This window comes from Drosophila biarmipes, chromosome 3L (genome assembly GCF_025231255.1).
Source record: "Drosophila biarmipes strain raj3 chromosome 3L, RU_DBia_V1.1, whole genome shotgun sequence".
In the NCBI taxonomy this organism is placed as follows: domain Eukaryota; kingdom Metazoa; phylum Arthropoda; class Insecta; order Diptera; family Drosophilidae; genus Drosophila; species Drosophila biarmipes.
The window spans coordinates 6,014,160-6,034,006 of NC_066613.1; the positions used below are offsets into that span (position 1 = coordinate 6,014,160).

The 19,847-nt window shown below is 40.9% G+C and overlaps 1 protein-coding gene across 1 annotated transcript in view; it reads left to right on the plus strand.

Moving 5' to 3' along the window:
• Positions 1-19,847, plus strand: part of LOC108035935 (uncharacterized) — a 71,822-nt gene that overhangs the window by 24,813 nt on the left and 27,162 nt on the right. Inside the window, exons 4-9 of the mRNA XM_017111725.3 lie at positions 1,262-1,387; positions 7,967-8,071; positions 9,242-9,333; positions 10,564-10,800; positions 11,665-11,823; positions 18,547-18,725. Of these exons, the coding sequence (XP_016967214.2) occupies positions 1,262-1,387; positions 7,967-8,071; positions 9,242-9,333; positions 10,564-10,800; positions 11,665-11,823; positions 18,547-18,725 (898 nt within the window). The remainder of the gene's footprint in view (positions 1-1,261; positions 1,388-7,966; positions 8,072-9,241; positions 9,334-10,563; positions 10,801-11,664; positions 11,824-18,546; positions 18,726-19,847) is intronic.

The following is a 19,847-nucleotide window of genomic DNA, read 5'->3' on the forward strand; positions in this document are numbered from 1 at the left end:
TTGTCCAGTCGACGCTTCTAATGAAGCCACAAATGCCATGTACGATGTGGATTCCCCTGCCCCCGCTCCCGCTGTCACTTTTGCCTTTGTTTAATATTTCAAATTGGAAGTGAAAATCTCCTCGTCTGCGTAGGTGTTGGGAAATTCTGCTAAATGAAAAGCAAGTGGCAGCAACTGAAACCCGAGGCTCAACCCTTTTATTGGAGTTTTCTTTCCAATTTTCGACACACACTCCGGCAGGCATTTATTTGCATATTTTATTAGGAACAAGAAGAAGCGATGATTCGAGTGTCTCGACTATCAGATACTCGTTACTCTGTTTCAAATTTCAACGAAAATTAAATTCCTGGGACTTTCTTAGGCAGCGCAGACAGCACCGATGTCATCGCCGCGCCACCTTGCGGAGGGTAGCGGTACCTTTGGTTGGTCACTCAATTTTTAAATTAATAATGCGATTGGTACGATTCCCATTTAGATTGGTACTGATCAGTAAAAACTGTTTCAATTTGGTTGTTTCAGTGAACAAAATCTTCAAATTTATGGTTATTTACTTTTCCCCAACACAACATACCCTTTTACTCTTTGAGTAATCGGTATTAAAATACATGGGTCCGCACAAGTACATAATGTACATATTGCATACAGGATTAGACACTTGACTTTCTGCCTCACAACCTTCTTACTTTGACCTTGACTTGACTTCCTGCCGAGGCAGTGTGAGTCTGGTATTTTCTTTTTTATGGCCAATCAAATATGCAAACAGTGGGCGGCACAATGAAGCGTTGTGCGGTGCCTTACATTTTTTGCAAATGGAATTTCATTTGCATAACTTTAAGCAAATGTTAAATATAGTTTTAATACCCTGCAAAGCAGGGCTAAACTGGGCTCTAAAGGATTTGGAGTATGTCTTAAAAGTGTACTACGAGTAGAACGAGGACTGGCTTTTTAGGAATAGGAAAGCCAAACAAATGAACAAATGAAATGAAAATATGTTCAGCTGTAATACTCAGTGATATAGGACCGAAGACGTCGTTGAATGATTGTGATATGCAACTCTGTTAAAGTTTAATGTTTGTTGTTTGGTTTATAATATTTTATGACTTCAGAATATAAATTTCTTTCTTGTATATAAAACTTTCTGAATATTATTGTAAGGAATCGAAAACATATAAGTTAACCCAAAGCAAAATGAAAAGGGTCTTCCTGGGCATTCGAATGAATATAAGCATTTTAAAATTACATATTCCTGTTTCTCTTCCAGATCATCTTTGATGGCTTTACGGTGGGAAGGTTCGACGAGGGCATGGTGGATACGGATGTGGACGGTTACGAAACGAACCTAAGTCCCACGGGCGAGCTGCCCGGCTGTCCCGAGGGCTTCATGCAGGTGAGAGGGCTGGAATTCCATTTATTAAAATTCATGTTACGTGATAATAAAAATAGTTTGCGGGAAATTGTGTCCGGGAGTTTGCACTCCATTTGCCTGCGTTGCGGGCCATAATTTCATGCCCAAGTGGGCGGCGGGCGTGGGATGTGGCTGGTGGGTGGTGGGTGGTAAATCCGGGCGAGGACTTTGGCTTGTCATCATTGGTAGCTTTCGACGTTGTCGGTGCCGTCGTCGTCGTTCGATTCAATCAATGTCCGAGTAATTCTGTAATTTTCTGTTTGGTTCTCTGTTGACAAATACCACATTAGCCCGGCAAATTGAATTGAATGCTGCGCCTGTGTGCGAGTCTGTCCCGGTATCCGTGCCTGCGTGGGTCCTGCGATCCTGGGATTGGGAGCTTGAGTGCTATAGTGTAGTTGGGTCATATCCATTTGCCCTTCTCCGGGCCAGAAAGGAAAACTATTTAACATGTACTTCGGACTGGCACTGGATCTGTGTGCGTGGTGTATATTTTTATCGCAATTTTGCGGGCACATTCGGGAACGGACTGCGGATGGTGCTGTCCTCGCCCTTGTAATGCTAAAACCAAAATCCTGGCCAAATAAAATGTACGAAAAAGCTCACTAAATCCCTGTAATTGACTTGTGCAATATGTTTGAATGCCCCTCCCCAAGCCTCGTAAATGTATTCGCTTCTGTCCCAGTTTTTGTTTCTGTTGCGTATCTGCATCTGTATCTTTATCTCGGTTTCGGGTTGACTGGCCCTGCTTAAACCGCTTTTGATAAAGCCCAGACTGACTGGTCGCTTTCCTCCTTTCCCTCCGGATACCTTGAGCTCTTTAAATTTGGGGATTAAATAAAATATTCGCACGGAAGTGCTGAAACGCAAATGGTGAGGGGGATGTGCTTGGTCACTTAATCTTCTGCCTTAAGCTGGCTATGGAAAATGAAGTGAGCGCATGCTTGGTTTATTAAAATAATTCTATAACATATGCGCTCAAATAAAAATTCTTTTACAACTTATAAAAAAAGCTTTAAAGGCAATTAAAGTCTAAAGAGATTGTTTAGTATTTTGTATGGGCTTTTCGTACAACTGATTTCTCCTGTTCCTCAAAAAATCCCTTTAGTTCTCCCGGCTCCACAGATGCGTTACCCATCGCTAACTAGCAAGGGATTCTCCGCCCACTGTCCGGCTGGGGAAACCATAAACCTCTATTAGTTTAGCTCCGTAGGCTCTTCAGACCCTCCGCCTTTCCCGCCGGCCTCTGTCGCTTTGTGCAACAATAAATTTTAACAAGCGTGGGGCGTGCGCTGACATTTTGCGGTGCTCGTCCCCGAAAAACTAAAACGGGATGCGGACCGGACTGCGGGACATGGGACATGGCACATGGAATAGCCATCCAGTGCAGTCGCAGGCACTCCTGGGCTGTCCTGTTGAGGTTTCATTTGGCGCTTGACATGTGTACGGAGTTGAGGGATTTCCGCAAGAACCGAGGGGAGGGGTGGGCTGACGGTGAGCCTCTAGTTTTTCCTGCTGCACTTTCCCGCAGCAGCGGCTTCTACACGCTCGCAGGGGTAAGTGCACTCTTGTTACTGAAAACAATGCTTGTGTTTTTTTAAACGCATATTAGAAATATTTGGTCTTGAACAAATATTTACTCTAGGTCTTTTTCAAAATTCAAATAATTTGGAATAATATAGTTTTTTTAAGACTGACTTTAAAAAAACAGTGCTTAGAACTACCATTTAATGCAAATTTGAAATGTTCCAAATTCTTTGGCAAATATATTTGTTTGTATTTACTGAAGAGGGGAATTTCCAAACTCGATACACAAATTCGGCATTACTTGTATTTTTTATAGTTGGCCTTGCTGCGGGGTTTTAAAATGCAGTTAAATATTTTCCATTTTTTTGCCAATGCTCGTGCATTGTTCATTGTTCGTAACTAACCGCAGGTTTGTGTTGTGTTTTCCCCCTCGAAGCCTCCGTTTCCAACGAATCGTTTTTTTCCAGTAAAGGCAATTTTAACTGCTGACGCGGTTTTGAAGGCCCCTCCCGGCTCTCCGATCTGTATAAATAATGCGTGTCATGGCCTGGCCACATAAATTCTTGACCGAAACGGAAAATTTATATCCGCTGCCTTTGCCACATATACGTTTATATATGATTTACCCAGGTTCAGGCCCAGCACCCCGTGACTGGAGCTTCGGTTTAATCATTTATTCAATTTAGTTGGACATTCTGTCTCATGCATTTTGTAACAGGACGAAAGGGGAGCGAAACTGGGCTGTCCTTATCTTGACCTTTTCGGAATTATTTTTAATAATTCAGCAAACAATCTTTGGCTGTTCAAGGGAAGGAGATCGCAAGCTAAAGTACAGTTTAAACTGTCTAAGCCGAATTTGCCTGGGCTGAGTTCTTGTAAATTAGCAAATTATTGAGTAACCAATCCAAAAACTCTATTATTAAACGTGTTTTAAGGCACTTAGGTAAAATCAATTGACTCCAATTGATTATTTTTCTAGAAAAGCTCAACTTTCTGTTGAGTAAGTAAATCTCTAGTGGCATTCCCTAGCCTACAGTTCTCGCCGCTTAAAAATCCTGGTGGACCCTTTGTGTATTTCCCAACATTGCTAATCATAAATAATAAAGTTTATGCATAAACGTATTAACCTAAATCAACAGAGACAACAAAGGCAGCAGTTAGGCGGAGGAGGGGCAGTTATCCTTGAGTGTCCTTGCCAGAGCAGCTTGGGCAAATGACTCAATATTTGACAATCATAACAGCCGTAGACCCATTCCTGACCTTTCGAGCGAAGGACGACGACAGGAGCAGCGAAGCAGCTTGGTCCTGCCCCAGTTTGTCAGTAGTTTTTATTGGACCAAATGTGTGCGTATATAGATAATGCATATAGATCGTTTAACAACTTTGCTTGGCCGAGCTTATAACTCACGGTTGACCGAAAGTTAGGAAGCTTTTTGACTTATTTATTGGTTCGCCCCGCGCATTTGTATTGCAAATTAAAGGCCTACATGGTTAAATTATTTAGTTGTAGTATGCCAAATGCTTTAAATTACTATAAATCTAAAAGAGCGGGTGGCAGTGGGGAATGGGAATTATGCGCTTAAATTGTTTCACAATTAAGTTGAAACACACACTGCAACCAAGGGATGTGTTCGGAGGAAAAGGATGCCGAGAAACACTGACAAGCGGCAGCTTTTGTTTATTGTTGGCAGATTATGAAGCGAGAAGGATTCTGCGGATGCCAGTACATCAACATGTTGATAAAACTTTTATCGCACTCAGTGTGTAATATCTGTGTGTGCGTATGGGCGAAATCCCTGGGCCCCAAACAATGTATTGCAGATATTTGTGGGAGGGCCGGAACGCATCCAAAATTCCCATTAATGGTCTTAAAAGAGTTTTATGGTTGGAGATGGCTCGAAACCGATGCCCTGTTTTCGCCGAAACGAGTTTTGGGTTTCGGTGGTTCAATTCTATTAAACTTCAAATTCTTGATTGTCATTTACATATACCCCTAAACTTAATATACCCAATTATAATTTATTATCGTCTAAAGACTAGGCTACCATTTTATTTGTATACCCGTTACTCGTAGAGTAACCCCAGTGACTGATATGATAGTTATACTCGTCCTACTATAACTATCATATCAGTCACTGGGGTTCAGTTTTAAACATTGATATTTATTGGCTTTGCGTTTGCGTTGAGCTCTGATTTTAGCTATCCATCAGCAATTGTATATAAACTTGTAATTAACCTTTAAGTTTAAAGTGGTCCCACACTTTCCTCACTGGCTTTCGACCAGACGTTTGCCCAAAATGTCGTGCCATTATTAGCCTTGGCCTAATCAAAGAAAATTCCTTTAAAACTTAACCCATAGGCGCTGGCAGCCCAAAAAAACTTGCTACAATAATAATTCAATCAATTTAAAACCAACACAAAACGTAGCAGAAAAAGCAAGAGCAGATAGACCAAGGATGGAGAGGAGTGCTGGGGGTTATGGGGGAGGGGACACACACAAGGACCAAGGTCCAATAATTCGTTATGAAGTCGATGCTAATAACGCTCCAATGCACACAATGGACATGATGACGATGATGAAGAGGAACGAGCAGTGTGGTAAGATAGGTGGGGGGAAAAGGGGAAAAAAGAGCAGTACACTAAGAAAAAAATGTTAAAATCTCAGGTTTGGCCTAAAAATATTACAGCAGAACACTTGAGACCACACATTTTTATTATTATGAAGACATTATGGACAGCCTTTTCCTTAAAATTGAAAATGAATCCATTTTATTTATTGAACAATTTATTACTGGTACAGAATATATTTCTTTTTGAAAAAGTTTTGAAATTTATTGTATTAATATACTTATTTAAACATTTTTTTTAGTTTATTGAAATATGATATTATTGGCATACGGGTATCAACTCTTGGTATAAGACCGAAACTCTACGAATGTCTCCTGATACGATTATAAAGACCTTTCCCGATTAAAAACGCTGTTCGAGGTGTAAGGCCTGTGATCAGACTCCTAGAGAGTTTGCAATGAATTTACACAAAATCGAAATCAGAAAATTACCATTATGCCGGGCAGTCAAGCCTGCCTGTGGCTCCGTCCTGCCAGGACCCGTTGCCCAGCCCAATCCCCTCCCAATCCAGAATTCATCCTGCCGATGAGATAGAGGGGATGGCCGACGGACTTGCCCCGGCCATTCAATATGACACAGCAATGGGCCGACAGGACTCCAGTGCAACTGCAACTCTAACCAGTTACAAATATTGGCCGGACCTCGATTGGCGACTTTGCAATTACAGCAAAAATTGTTGTTTGAGTTCGAGGCAGCCGCAGGACATGTCCGGGGCAGAAAGGACACAGAGGACGCCAGGGGCCGGCCTCGTCGGTCGTCGGTTCAGTTCAAATAACCCATTAACTAAAAACTTAATCAATTGGAACCTCAGTGTAAATGAGCTGCCGTTGCCGTTGCCGTTCTCCAGTCCCCACATTTATCGACTGTTGGCCACTGACCTAGGCCGCAGGCAGCAAAAAAGTACTCAAACGGTCCGGCAGTGTCCTCATCGTCGTGGTATTAGCAGTATTAATGCTGCCTGTGCGAGCTGGCCATATAAATGTCAGTTGTCCTGGGGCGAAACCAAGCATTTGCGCCCAAATGGGGAAAGATTTGTGTGATTTTGTGGCGTATGCTGAGCATTTCTGATTCGGAAACCATAATAGGTTCAAGAACCAATTCTACAGTACACATCCATAGAAAAATAGAAATAGAATAGAAAAAAAAATAATTAAAAATGGTATAAACATATTTATAAAAAAGTTTGAGAAAAAGCCGCATATGTTTTAAATGAATTATGAATAGATTACCTTAACAATATAAAGATAAAAACGGAAAACGCTATCATACACCGACTTGTCACTTGAATATTATTAAGAACTTTAGACCAATTAAAAACCGATCCTGTATTATTTAAAGGCTTACCAGTTTTAAAATTCCTGTAACTCATTTTTTAATGCTACTTGTGTTTTACAACTAATTTAATTGTTTTTACACCAGCTAACGGAACGTGAACTTTACGAACCGTATAATTTAATTAAAACCAATGATATAAAGTTTGAACATTTTTTGACAGCACAATTATAATCAATAGCTTTTTATGATCAGTTGTAAATTTATTTCGATAGCGTATTCGGTTTTTGAAAATATGTTTTAAGGGGACCTGAGCTTTTGCTGATCAAATTTACCTGCGGTAAAGTACGAAATTTAGTGCTATAAGTAAAAGTTAAGAAGCTTTTAAAATTATACTAAATGGAAAGAGCTTTAAAGACCTTATTATCAAGTAGAATTTCCATTCCCCTGTGTTCGGACTTTAGAGTAGTGTGTCACTGCCCATTATTCCACTTCCCATTTAAGGCTGCGACTCTTTCGGCGACTGGGTTAATATCTCAACCACTATGCGTTTGCCTAGCTTTAGGGGTCTCTTTTTTGGTCGCAATGTAAATACATTTATGGGGCAGCACTTGCAGTGCCGTTTCCATGGACGCCGTGTTGTTTCAGCTGCTGGTCGCACACCTTCGACGATTGCCACCGGTTTTTCGCATGCATAAAATACCAATCCGAGTGCGGGTGCCCTGGGTTCGGGTGCCGCTGCCAAGGAGGGCAGGGAAAACAATCGAGTATTGAGCGGGGAGCTGGCGGGGAAAATAAAAAATTACACTGCACAACTCGCACTCATAATCCATTAGCCCGACGCCAGATGGCCCACTGAACGCGCGCTTATTAATTTTTCATGCGTTTTTCACTTGCCCAGCGCCAATAAAATCAATAAGGGTGTACGAACTCTATAACTTAACCCAATTTTTTAATGCGCCGCGAGGCTGTGTGTACTCGCACTACTCGTGTGCGGCTTTAAATGTTGCAGCGAGCATTTTGCCGAGCTGAGCGAAATTGCTTTTGGCCCTTCGTTGGGTTGTCTGTGGGCGTGTCACCAGCGAAACAAACTTGATTTTTAATTAATTAAATTTTTATTTATTTACTTGGCAGCTCAGCGAATTGGGACGCCCGTTCACCGGCGGCTCCTGGTGCGGCAAGGCCACCGGACCGCAATTGTACTTTAGCGAAACATCCACGGTGACAGCGTCGGTGAAGGTGAGTGCAAGTGCAAGTGAGAGGAGGTCACGAGCGACAGGGACGGGCGATGAGCTCGGCTCACAGGGCGTGTTTAAAATACATACCCTAGCTGAAGAGGTTATCTTTTATATCTTATTAACTGCTTTTTCAGATATTCGTAAGTGCCTTTTTTATAACGTTAAACCAACAAACTAAATACCAGAAATACCTAAAGTGTTCAGCATCTCTAAATATATCAATACTGACGATATTACAGAGTAAATTTACATTACATAAAATTCATGCCTCTGTCATATACATTTTCAAAAATTTAATTTTCCACGCCAAACCCCAAAGGTTGAAAAATACAGCAGTACCTACTCTTCATATGTGCATCAGTGTTCCTCTCCCCTTTCCCTACCCTGCCAGAGAATGAAATCTTTAGTTCATCCCAAAGTTTACATGTGCTGCTTTTCATTTTCATTTTAATTGAACAGCTTTTCCCTCGCCCAGCACACGGCGTATGCGTAATGTTTTCTTAAGGCAGTCAGCCGACGAGGCAGTGCCATTGCCACTTTTTGATTAATTATTAAGTAAACGCGCTGCCATAAAAATGGGCAAATGGACAAGGCATCGTAGGACACGTCGTCCGAAGCTCCCGGCCGGGATTATGGTTTCAGTTACTGCCGTCGCGATGCCACGCATAAATTATGAAAATTAATAAAAGTTCATTCGGTATGTGAGAGAAGACTCCTTCGGACACTTCTTGTCTGAAAAGTGTTGATGAGCAGTTGACATGGCAATGGAGAAAAATCAAAGGAGAAATCGCAGATTGCATAATTGAGAGAATTCGCGAGAGGAGATGGAAATTGTTACTCGTTAAGCTTTCATTTGTATTGTTTTTGATTGAAAAGAACGGTTCCATTTTTTTCAAGGAACCGTGTAAATTCTTTAAAATTTTACAACAAGTAATGTAAGTAAAGGTGATTTTTGTATCATTATAATAAAAACAAACCCATTTAATTTATAGGCAAAAGAGAAATGGCTTCAGCTGATATTTAAACCCATTAAGCAGCCATTCCATTTGTTTGCCGTCTCGGGAAAATACCTTCAGTCACGTTTCAGCTGGAACATTTTCACATTGATTGCACTTTTTGGCATTTTAACATTTCAAATTGCATTCTACCACCGCTTTCCATTTTCTTGCAGGTTTTTCACCCGCCACGCAATATCCGAGACGAAAAGCCCTTTGAGTTCAGCATAAGATATAAATTTATAAGCCAGTCGGATGCTGTTGTGAGGTAAGTTGCTGCACCGAATCGCACCGGCAAACTGACAAATATCTGTGCAGCTCAAGAACTGTTCAATTGATATTGGTTCGGTGCATTTTGCCCGGCTTTCCCCATTCCGATGTTCTTGCGATGTCAGCCAACCGGGGTAATGTCATCAGTCTGCTCCAGCTCTGCCCGCTAAAGCTTCTATCTTTCCATGGATGTTTCTATTTCTATTTCTGTTTGCAGCTCTGGCTCAATTCAAAGGTTCCTGCTTAGAACTTAAATCTTTCTACCTGAAAGAACAATGCCACTTGGTTGCCTTGGGGATGGCTTTTCGGGAAACTCCCGGGGGAGGCAGCCTGCATAAAGCATGAGCCCGTGTTCTGTCTGCCTTCTCAATACAGTTTAGCCCACCTCATGTATTTGCAGTGCAATCCATTTGAGGCCTCTGCCTAGGCATGTGTCAAATTTGTCTCCGTACCGTTTGCCCTCTTTTCACTCACCTTTCCAGGTGTCGCGCATTTTGTTTGCAAGTGGAAAATTAGAGTGAGATGGGAGCAGAAATTGAAATGTATTTTTACACCTGAATAAGTTTCGCAGAGTTTACGAGCGGAAGAGCACAGCACTGCAAACCAAGAACTCATTTTCATAGGCGCACTGCAAAAGATATTTTAATAACAAATAGGAATTGGCTTTGGAAACTAAAACAAAAATTAAAAAAATTCGATGACCATTGTTTGTTCAAATTATATTAGTTTTGATAAAAAAATTTTTTAGCCGGATAATGTACAAGTTTTGATGTAAGGAAATGAATTTAAAACTGTAGTACAATTAGCAAGTTTCGGTATTTAGTATTAGGTCACTATTGAATGTACAAATCACATTGTGCATATTTGTCAAAGGGTCTTTTTGTGTTATTTTAAAAGGGTTTCAGACCTTGTTGGTACATTTTTGTTAAGTGAAAAGTCCGTACTCCGTCCGTGAATCGTGTGCACACCATTAGCAAACTAAACAATGATCAGAGCCCCAGGAATGACCATCTATATAAGGTGTGTGTGCGTGAAATACCCGTAGCACATTTTATGCAAATTGCAGGCCTTTGTGTTGTTGGTGCCAGCCTTAAATACCATTCAAAATGTACTCGCACGGACTGAGAACGAAAACGAACCAGAACCTGAACCTGAACGCAGGACGAAAATTGCTAAACTCACACAACACTTAGTGAACTGAGAACCGAACCTTTGGCCTCTTTTCCAGATACGGCCTGCCCGATAAGCCGCTCGAACTGGGCCGTGTGACACCTGGCACCTATTGTACCAGGCAATTCGACGAATGCTATCGTAACAAGTGTCGCCTGCAAAGTCCGAATTATCCCGGCATGTATCCGAGGAACGTAACCTGCTACTGGACGATCCGGCAGAAGGAAGTCCCGACCAGCAAGCACGCCATGATTGCCGTTAGCCAGGAAAATCAGCACAAGGCCCTGGTGAAGCGGTAAGTTGGGGATGGCTCCCCAGACCCCGGATGACTACCTGCAGGGCAGAGCATTAAATAAGCATTACCGGGCTGTGCCCCCAAATTCAACTGCCGAATTGAATGGGACTCGTACACATATCCCAGACATCCCGGCCAGGCGGAGGCATCTGTATCTGCATCTGCATTTGTTTGACAAATTTCAATTTAGCAAATTGCTAAGCGAAGTTCAGTTTGCAGTTTGTTAACTGACGGCACAAATGAAACTGTTTCGTGTTCGAGAATGTTAAGCATTCGTCGCCCGAAAGTTTTGAATATTCCAATTAAATGCAGCAAACATGCGGCCGATGCATTTTGTATGCAAAACTGTATTAAGGACGGCATGTGAAGTTTGTAATTGGATTGATGGGATTAGGCAAATGTATATTTGATATTAGCTGCCATTTATTTTCCATTTTCAACGAGAACAACTCGGTTTTCCACTCAGATGAGTTATAAAGTCGGTGACCAGCTGCTGATGTTTTCAAACAGAGGACTCCAAAACGACAGCATAGGCTAAGCTCCAAATCCTTTCCTCTATATTAAAATTTTTTAATGAATGGCAGACTTATACAAAACGAATTCTAAATACGAATTTGTGGGCATTTATTCTACCTTTTTAGTCCCGCACACCAAAAAGCTTTGCAACACACTTTTGGGTCTATTTTCATACTACAACTACTATTATTTTGACCCCAGCTGTGTGTATTTTACAGCATGGCTTTGGCAAATGAAAATGTTTTCATTGCATTTCGATTTGATTGCTTTTCTCCGTTTTCCAATTGTACATATTGTTCGTGCTCTCTGGCTTACCTTACCAATATGATTTCTTTTTTTTCCTCACAGCTCAATAGCCAGCTTCAACAAAACATCTCGGTCCATTCGGGCCTGGTCGGACTGTACAGGTGAACGGGACCATTTGATTTTCTACGATGGCAGCTCCACCAACGATCCTGTTTTGGCCAAGTACTGCGGAGGAGACTGGTTGCCACGCGTTGTTTCACGGTAAGTCCGACCAGAAAGTTGCGTACAAAAGTTTCTCATTTTATAGAACATCATGAAATTGTTCATCTTAATCACAGGGAAAAGGGAAGAGAAAGGAGGAGGCCATGTAACGACTGGCAGACAGACAGGACATTTATTTAACGCCATTTCTCCCCTTATGAAAAAGTTAAATATGAGCACAGTAAAGCTCATAATACATTTACAAGAAAGATAGACAGACATTTTTAATGAGCATATGTGTGTGGCACTATGTGCTGGTGTGGGTATGCCAACAGTGATGACAAAAAGGGCCTTCTGAAGAGTTTTTTTCTTAATACCAATTTTCAGTGAACTAGCGATTTGATACGACTAGTATATTATTAAATTAATACAAATGCTTAGAAAAGATCCAAGCTCTAGCATCGAACTAAGCAATTCCAATATAATTTAATCAAAAGATATACAAAAGATATGCATAAAAGAAATTATTTTGTATTTATTATATAACAATAATATAATATATATAACTAGTAAAAACTATGCTCAGTGAATGTTTTGTGAACTCGAGTATGCATATCTATTTGAGTGTTTTAAGAAAACCGAAATACAAATCAACATTACCAGCTTCCTTTATCTAGATTAGGCCCTAATTTACTAACGACTTTCGCAAGGTCTTCATAAGCTGTGATCTGTGTCACTAGCAGAAAGTGATTTTCGGATCACGGTGAAAGGGGAATCCCCTTTTCCGCATCACTGCTGTGCATGTGTGTGTGGGCCTGAGACCGCAGCCTAGTGCACTGCACTGCAGTTTTGGCTCGGGGCGCATGTGTTCCAATTCAGTTACACATAGATACAAAGAGCCGTACACAGATACAGAGCGGGCGAGAGCGTGTGGGTCTTACAATTGTGCGCAATGCTTAAGCAAAACCGGAAATTGGGTTGCTCTGCAGACAGTAACCGGAGGACAGACACTGAGATCGGCCGACAGACAGTCGGAGCAAAAGTGAAAAAGAGATGCGAAGCTCGAGATACAGACACACTGGCGCACACTCCCATGCACACATAGAATAAATAGATTTATGCTGCCGTCTGAAACTTTGCTAGTGCCATCTATTGAAAACATTTTGATGCATGTGATTTATGCAACGGCAAAATTTTGCTCATTAGTTTCCAAGTTGCCAGCATTTAGATCATCAACCATAAATTCTTAAAGACACTCCCCAGCCTTTCAAAAGCAATTTCGAGTTTTCAAACTCCAACGCACACCTGCGGCTTCCTGGATTTTGGTTTTCGCAATTAAAAGGCAACTACTAATCGTTGTAGTTTTGAATTAGTTGGTGGAACTAGTTCGCTTATTAGTGAGACTGTTCCTTGGCTTCCGCTATCTAAGCCTTGAGTTTATTTGGCTTAAAAAGCTCAAAATAAATAAATAATATTAAGTCCTTTTCTAAGTTTTTAAACAAATAAAATGAAATTCATAATAGGTGATGAGAAATGCATTACCTTAAGCTTCAGAAAAAGATACAAATAACTGTTTAGAACAAAGCAAGTGTAAAATAGCTTTCAAACGATCCTAAAACTTCAAGGTGTATATAGCTAACCCTCATACATTATATATCTTCCTAAATGAGTAACCAAAATAATTTAGTCCCCATAAAACATGCAACACATTTATCACCAAAAACAAAGAGCTAGCGACTCATTGGGTTCGGATAGTCATAAATTCTTGGAAGTCTGTTCACGAAGCCCTTAAAAACACTTCCAGGACATCCCCAAAATGCTAGGATGCAGCTCTCAGCCACGCCCACGCATTTCCAGGACATTCAAGTGGCCTAGTTGCCCCCAACCCCCAGAACCACCTTAAGCCCCCTTCGACGGCGCCTTTGGCCATTTATCTTGCACTTGAGAATTTGTTTTTGTTGTCTTTGGGTCTTCGGTCAGGGCCAAAAGTTTGCTCTTTTCCTGGATCTCCTCTGCCCACTTGGTGAGCTCTTGAGGCATGCACATAAACTTTGATTTTTTCAGTGGAATGTGTCCTTACATCTGCTCGGTGTGCGGCTGTGAAATCGAGTAATGAAATATCCCAATTTTATATCTCCAACATTTTTAAGTTTCTTATTATACATCTTTCGAATTGTGGATTTATATTTCGAGGTCAATTTTATCTCTCTTAAATACAGAAATAACATTTTTGAATTAAGAACTATACGCTGTAGAATGCTATAAATATAAAAAAACTATTAAGAAATAGTCTTAAAATAAAAATCTAAACTGATGCTATCTACAAAAAACCTATTCTTATAAAAATTATTGAAGTTGCACTTCCAAGGAGGATACTATTTTATTACCTTGTTTCTAAGATATTAAAAAGTGTCGTTATAAAAATTGCTAGATGATGATGATCGCTTGGCCGGGGCCCCTTAATCTCTTAATGAGTTGCACTCTTGCATTTATTGACATCCTTTCCATATCCTTGGGAAAATCTTATAAGCTTGCACAGGTGCCAGAAAGGGGAGCGGGAAAGCGCATCAAATATGCATAGAGCGTAATATGCACATGAAGGAGAAAACGAACGAAGCAAAAGACGCTCGGAGAACTTGATGGAAAAGTGGGTGCCCAAGAAAAACGGCATTAAGAAGCCAGGGCCGTAGCTCATGCCGCGTTTCCTTGCACCCGCGCCGTACTCGTTTTTCACATCCATTTTGTAGCGAAGCACGGAGAACAATATTCTCTTCCGGAAAAAAATGCTCTTCGAAATATTTTAAAGAAGCTAGTATTCGTTTCGTTTAAATTCTCTCTTTTATGGAAATTATGCATAAAACATTAAGGAAAATAGTGATAATAAGGCTTATTTGTTTAAAGGTGGGCTCGATCGTTAAAATACCAAGAACGAGTATATTTATTCAAATAAAGAACCATGTTTTAAATGACAAGTTATTTTACTTTGAGTAGGATTTTATTTTATCTTTTTTTGTTGCATAACTATTCTTGAACTTATCCAAGATTTTCAGGGTAGTGTCAACGTCATACGCGACATGAGCACACGAATTACAAATGCACACACACACGCGATGGGGAAAGCGCTCCTTTCCATCCGCAAACATCTCTCGCTTTGCTTCTCACCTCAGCCATGGTTCTCTGACTTTGTACGAAAATCGCATATGCACACAAGGACGAGGGAAAATGGGCGGGGAAAGGCTACATGAAAATTATTAATTTCCCAGCGTAACTTAAAATTGCAACAAGCTAAAGGTGCTGTGAGACGCTGGCATTTTATTGGTTTCTTTTCTCGCCTCTCGCTTTTCCGTTTTGGGGGTGTGGAAAGGAGGAGCTGGAAAAGTTGTATTTTCCCTCAGCTGCAGCAGCAGCTGTTGATTTTCCTCTAAGTAAATGTTAATTTTTGTTAGCCAAGAAAAGAAAAACTCAAAGCGATAACTTTTTAAATTGCATATTAATTTTTTATGGCGCAAAGTTCCTCCCCTCGTTCCTCTTACGCTTTTCCGCTCCACCTGCTTTTTGTGGTTGCACTTTGCGGATTAGACCTGATGAAAATCCAGAAGCGGAAACGGGATGTTTGCTTATGGTTAATTCCAATTTTGGGGTGGGAGACTTTATCTGCAAAAGGTTTCACTTTAATAGATAAATGCTCTAAAGGCGCGAGAAAAGCGTCTCGAAAATTTCATAGGCAATATCAGAAATAAAACCAATTAATATAAGCTTAAAGTATGCTTTGTACAAGTTTATCTTGTTCGTTCATTGAAAAACTTTTGTTTATAAATATTAAAATACAAAATAAAAACTATTTTTAAGTCCGAATAAACCCATTCTAAGAAGCTCCCTTTTCAATCGAAGCACCCACGATTCTGTATCCGAAATTGGGCACAACTGAATTATGCCGGGTCCTTTAATTACTTGAAAGTGCCGTCTCTTCCAAGCTCTTCTCCAAACACCAGGCCTTATAAAGCCCCGAAGCACCCATGGTGACCGCAGTTCCATAGAATTTCGAGGGGGATACTCAGGGAAACGTCGCACCATTTGCGGTCAGGACACTCTGACGCTTCGGAGTTTACGTGTATTGATAACCGACAAAGGGCCAGCGATTTAGGGCGGAGGTCGGGCGGATGGCGAGTTTAAGGAGGGAACTTGGCTATGGATTCGTGTTGATTTTACGACACCCACAAGTGTGCCGCAGGCCATAAAGTAACCGAATGCCACGCAAGTACGCGTACAGACTGGCGCTCACGCAGCAAAAAGTGGGAACACATTGAGAAAATACCTTTTGGTCCGAAAAACTCTAGAGCATAAATTTAAAAACAAAGAAATATATAACGCCTAATAAATACAAATTACATACTTTATATACAATACAATTAAGGAGGAGTATATTTATCAAGACTGTTTTATAATAGTTGTGTATGAGCAAATGAAATAATATGGTTAAGAAGACCAAATAAAAACATTTTAGATATGGCCTTCTAGCATATGTATTATTAAAAACAACAGTAAAAAATAAATTTCCTTTACTTTTTAAAAATAAATTTTCTAACAAGATAACAACGATTATTATTTACGTAAGTGGAAAATATCCACACAAATTTCACAGGATACTCCCAAAACTTGTCGCAAATTCTAAGGACTGTAAATTTGGAAAGCTTCCAGTATTTTGTTTAAGTACACCAACACACACTGGCCCAGGCGAAAAGGACATTCCCTGGCAACCAGGACATGCCCCTCCTGAATTCCAGAGGCCTGAGTGGGGACCAAGCATTTGTGTCGCTTTATTAAAAATTAATTTACTTTTCATTTGCAGTTTATTGCACTTGGCACTGACAGAAGGCATTGCAGCTGCTCCCGACCTCTGACCCGCCCCTCGGCCACGCCTTAATCCACCGCCCCGTCTGAGAGCACGTTTCGCTTAAATAATAAGGAGCTTTGCCACTCACACTCGGCCACACTTACACGTATTAAAAAGCCATTTTGTTGGCCATGTTTGATGGCTTTTGACATCGTCTGCGTGAGCGTTTCTTTTAAGTGTTCAAAGTCTTGGCTTAGGTGGGTTGGGGTGCGCGGGTGGCGGTGTGACGCAGCTCAGTTTCCGTTTTATTTTATGTCATGCCGTATTACGCATACGCCGTGTGTGCGCACCTCTTGCCCGGGCAATAAAAATTCAATTTGATGTTTAAATTGAAAACTTTGAACATAATTTATATGGTCATGAGTGCGGCATGCTAAGGAGATGGCATAGGTCTTGAGGCATGAGTTCATTCATTTTTCAAATGCTTCGTAAGTGAATCACATTATGTAACAGAAATAAAATAACAATACCCTTGGGCTATAAAATAATAATAACAATATTTAAGATGAGCCAACTTACTTCACTATAAACAAAACTAATGGATAAAGTATTTAATAAGTTTTACGAAAATCGCTAACATTTGGGGCAATAACTTCAACTTGAGTATTATGATTCAACGGACATATTAACAATAAATAAATAAAACGATTCTAATTCTCTAACACGGTTTTTATGAAAACGCTTAACCCGATAAGTACTTATTGAAAAATCGTAACTATAATGGTCGCAAGTACTCAGACTTTATGAGCACTCGATGTCATTGCCATAGCAGCTGTTCCTCCTTGTTTCGGCCCAAAATCTGGCGTCGCGCCGTCTGCAAATACAGACGAAAAATATGACAGGGCAGAAACGCTTTTGGTGCAACACCCACTAGCGACTGACATTTCATAATTTTGGCCAGAAAAATCAAAAGACAAACGGCGAAATTTTTGGCCCAACTCGACTCAGTTACTTTGTTGTGCCAAAAAATTTGCCTAAAACTTTCGCACAACGCCCACCGCCCACCAACGAGACAATGGCGAAAAAAGTTAATTTGGCAGCAAAAATGCAAACAACCAGACGGAGCGGACACTTTAAATAGCCCAAAACAAAGCGGCAGAACACTGCGTCATACTTTTGGGCGCGGTCCGTCGGCATTTTGGCAGAACGCCCACCGAGCTCGTTGTTTGTGCTGTTTTGCTGGCTGTTTCGGGTTTGTTGCCTCTTTCGTGGGCAAAAAGTTTACGACTTTTCTTGTTTGCCGAATTGTGCAAATTAAATTTATGTGAGCCGAAGTTTTTTCACGCCTCTAATTGGAGTGCCAGTGGCCTGGTTATGGACAAACATCGCAGGCAGCGTCGGCAGGAGATACCACGGGGCGGATGAGCGATATTGGGGAACTTCTGAGATTTCTTTGCGTAAAGTTTTTGAGGGCCGGCTGGTCGCCACTCGTGCTCAAGTATCATAGAATTTTAAGCAAGCCGATAAGCCAATATGGAGCTGAATTTAATAAAATACAAAATGTGATAAAGCAGTTTGAAAAACACCAAGGAAAATATGCCCCTAAATCATGTAGTTAGTCTGGGAAAACTTTGAAAAAATAAGGTCAATTGGCTATTACATACGTACTTGAAATTAATTTAATTTTTAAGTTCTTGTTTATACGGAGCCTAAGTGGGTGCCATAATTAAATGTGCACTTCCGAGTTTAAAATAAATGGTTGCACACTTTAAGGCACCTGAAAATATATTTTTAAAAAACCTGGCGACTTGGTGTGTATCCTTGTATCTCTTCATTTAGTAGTTCATAAAAGGTACTTTTATTTATCTGATCCAAATGATTACTTACTACGTTCATTACAAGCACAGAAGCAGCATCATTTATTTTCAATTGATTTCTCTCACTTTCAGCGGCCCCGAGATGCTGGTGGCCTTTCACTCCAGCCCGTTTTCAGCGCCTTTGCAGCAGGGGATCCCAAACCGCGGCTTCGAGCTGGACGTGGACATACTCTTCACCGACTCCGACTCGTTCGACTTCGCCCAGGGCACCAAGAACCTGTGCGAGTTCCACATTAATGCCTCGAATCCAGGTGAGCGAAGAGTCCCACAAATGAATATGAATAACCATAATTAATGGCAATTAATGCGGGCTCAGCTGCAGGTACAGGTGCAGTTGCAGGTGCGGCAAACTTTCCCAGAAAGGACACTATCAACTGGGTCAGCACTTGCGCTTCCACTGTCTCATTCTTCATCCGTAACTTTTTCGAATTATTCCCTCTTCTTTATAAATTGGGGGAGTACGCCCGCCTCTTTGTTTTCAACTGGAAATTATTATTTATATTGCCCACTGATGAATGTTTCTCCTTGGTTGGTTGGCTGCTTAATTGCCATAAAAAACAATCAGACGTCGAAGGCCGATTGCCTTCCGTATTTTTGTGGAGCGGTGTAACCGCAGTAGTTTGCGAGGTGTCGTAAATTAATGGGCGTGGCCTCCACTACACTCCCCCATTAGCCTTTGGCTCTAATCTAAGCAGACTAAATGAGATTTTAATTAAATTCAAGGCCAGACGAACCCCCACGGAAACCCGAGACTTAAGCTGGCCAAATGGCTTTTTAGGCTTGACTTGATGTGGCAGTCAAAAAGAAAAGTATGAGTAATTGCTTGGGCAGCGATAATGTCCCGAATGGATTTCAAGAGGGGAAAGGGCAAATTAACGTCTGGGATGCGGTTCCCAAGGACATTGAGCTATGGAAAAAATAAAAAATAATAATAAATGTTTCGTATAATTCTTTGGAAAAAATGAGTAAAAATGGTGGTATCTTTCATTAGCAATATCTGGTATACACATCTTCATTATTATTTCCATTTCTTTAAAGAAACTGGTAAAACGCCTTTCGATTCGGTTGAAAATAACTTCTGAGTAACCCCAGTTCCTTACGCCAACATTAATTAGCATTCCTCACTAACCGAGTGTTATGCTTGAAGGAGTGCCCTATCCTAAGCTTGTTTTTTTACTACTTCCAGCCACCTCCAGCTTTCTTCTCCTCTGCAGCTTCACCTAAGTTTCCCCTGGCCTGGTTTTCCCTGGAATTTCATGCTCCCTGGTCAGCAGTCAGCTGCATTTAATTGAAAAATTATTAAATGAATTTCAGGCTGCCCTCCAGAGCCTCTTGGGAGCGGAACTGGGGAGCTCCAGGACCGCTCCATCAAT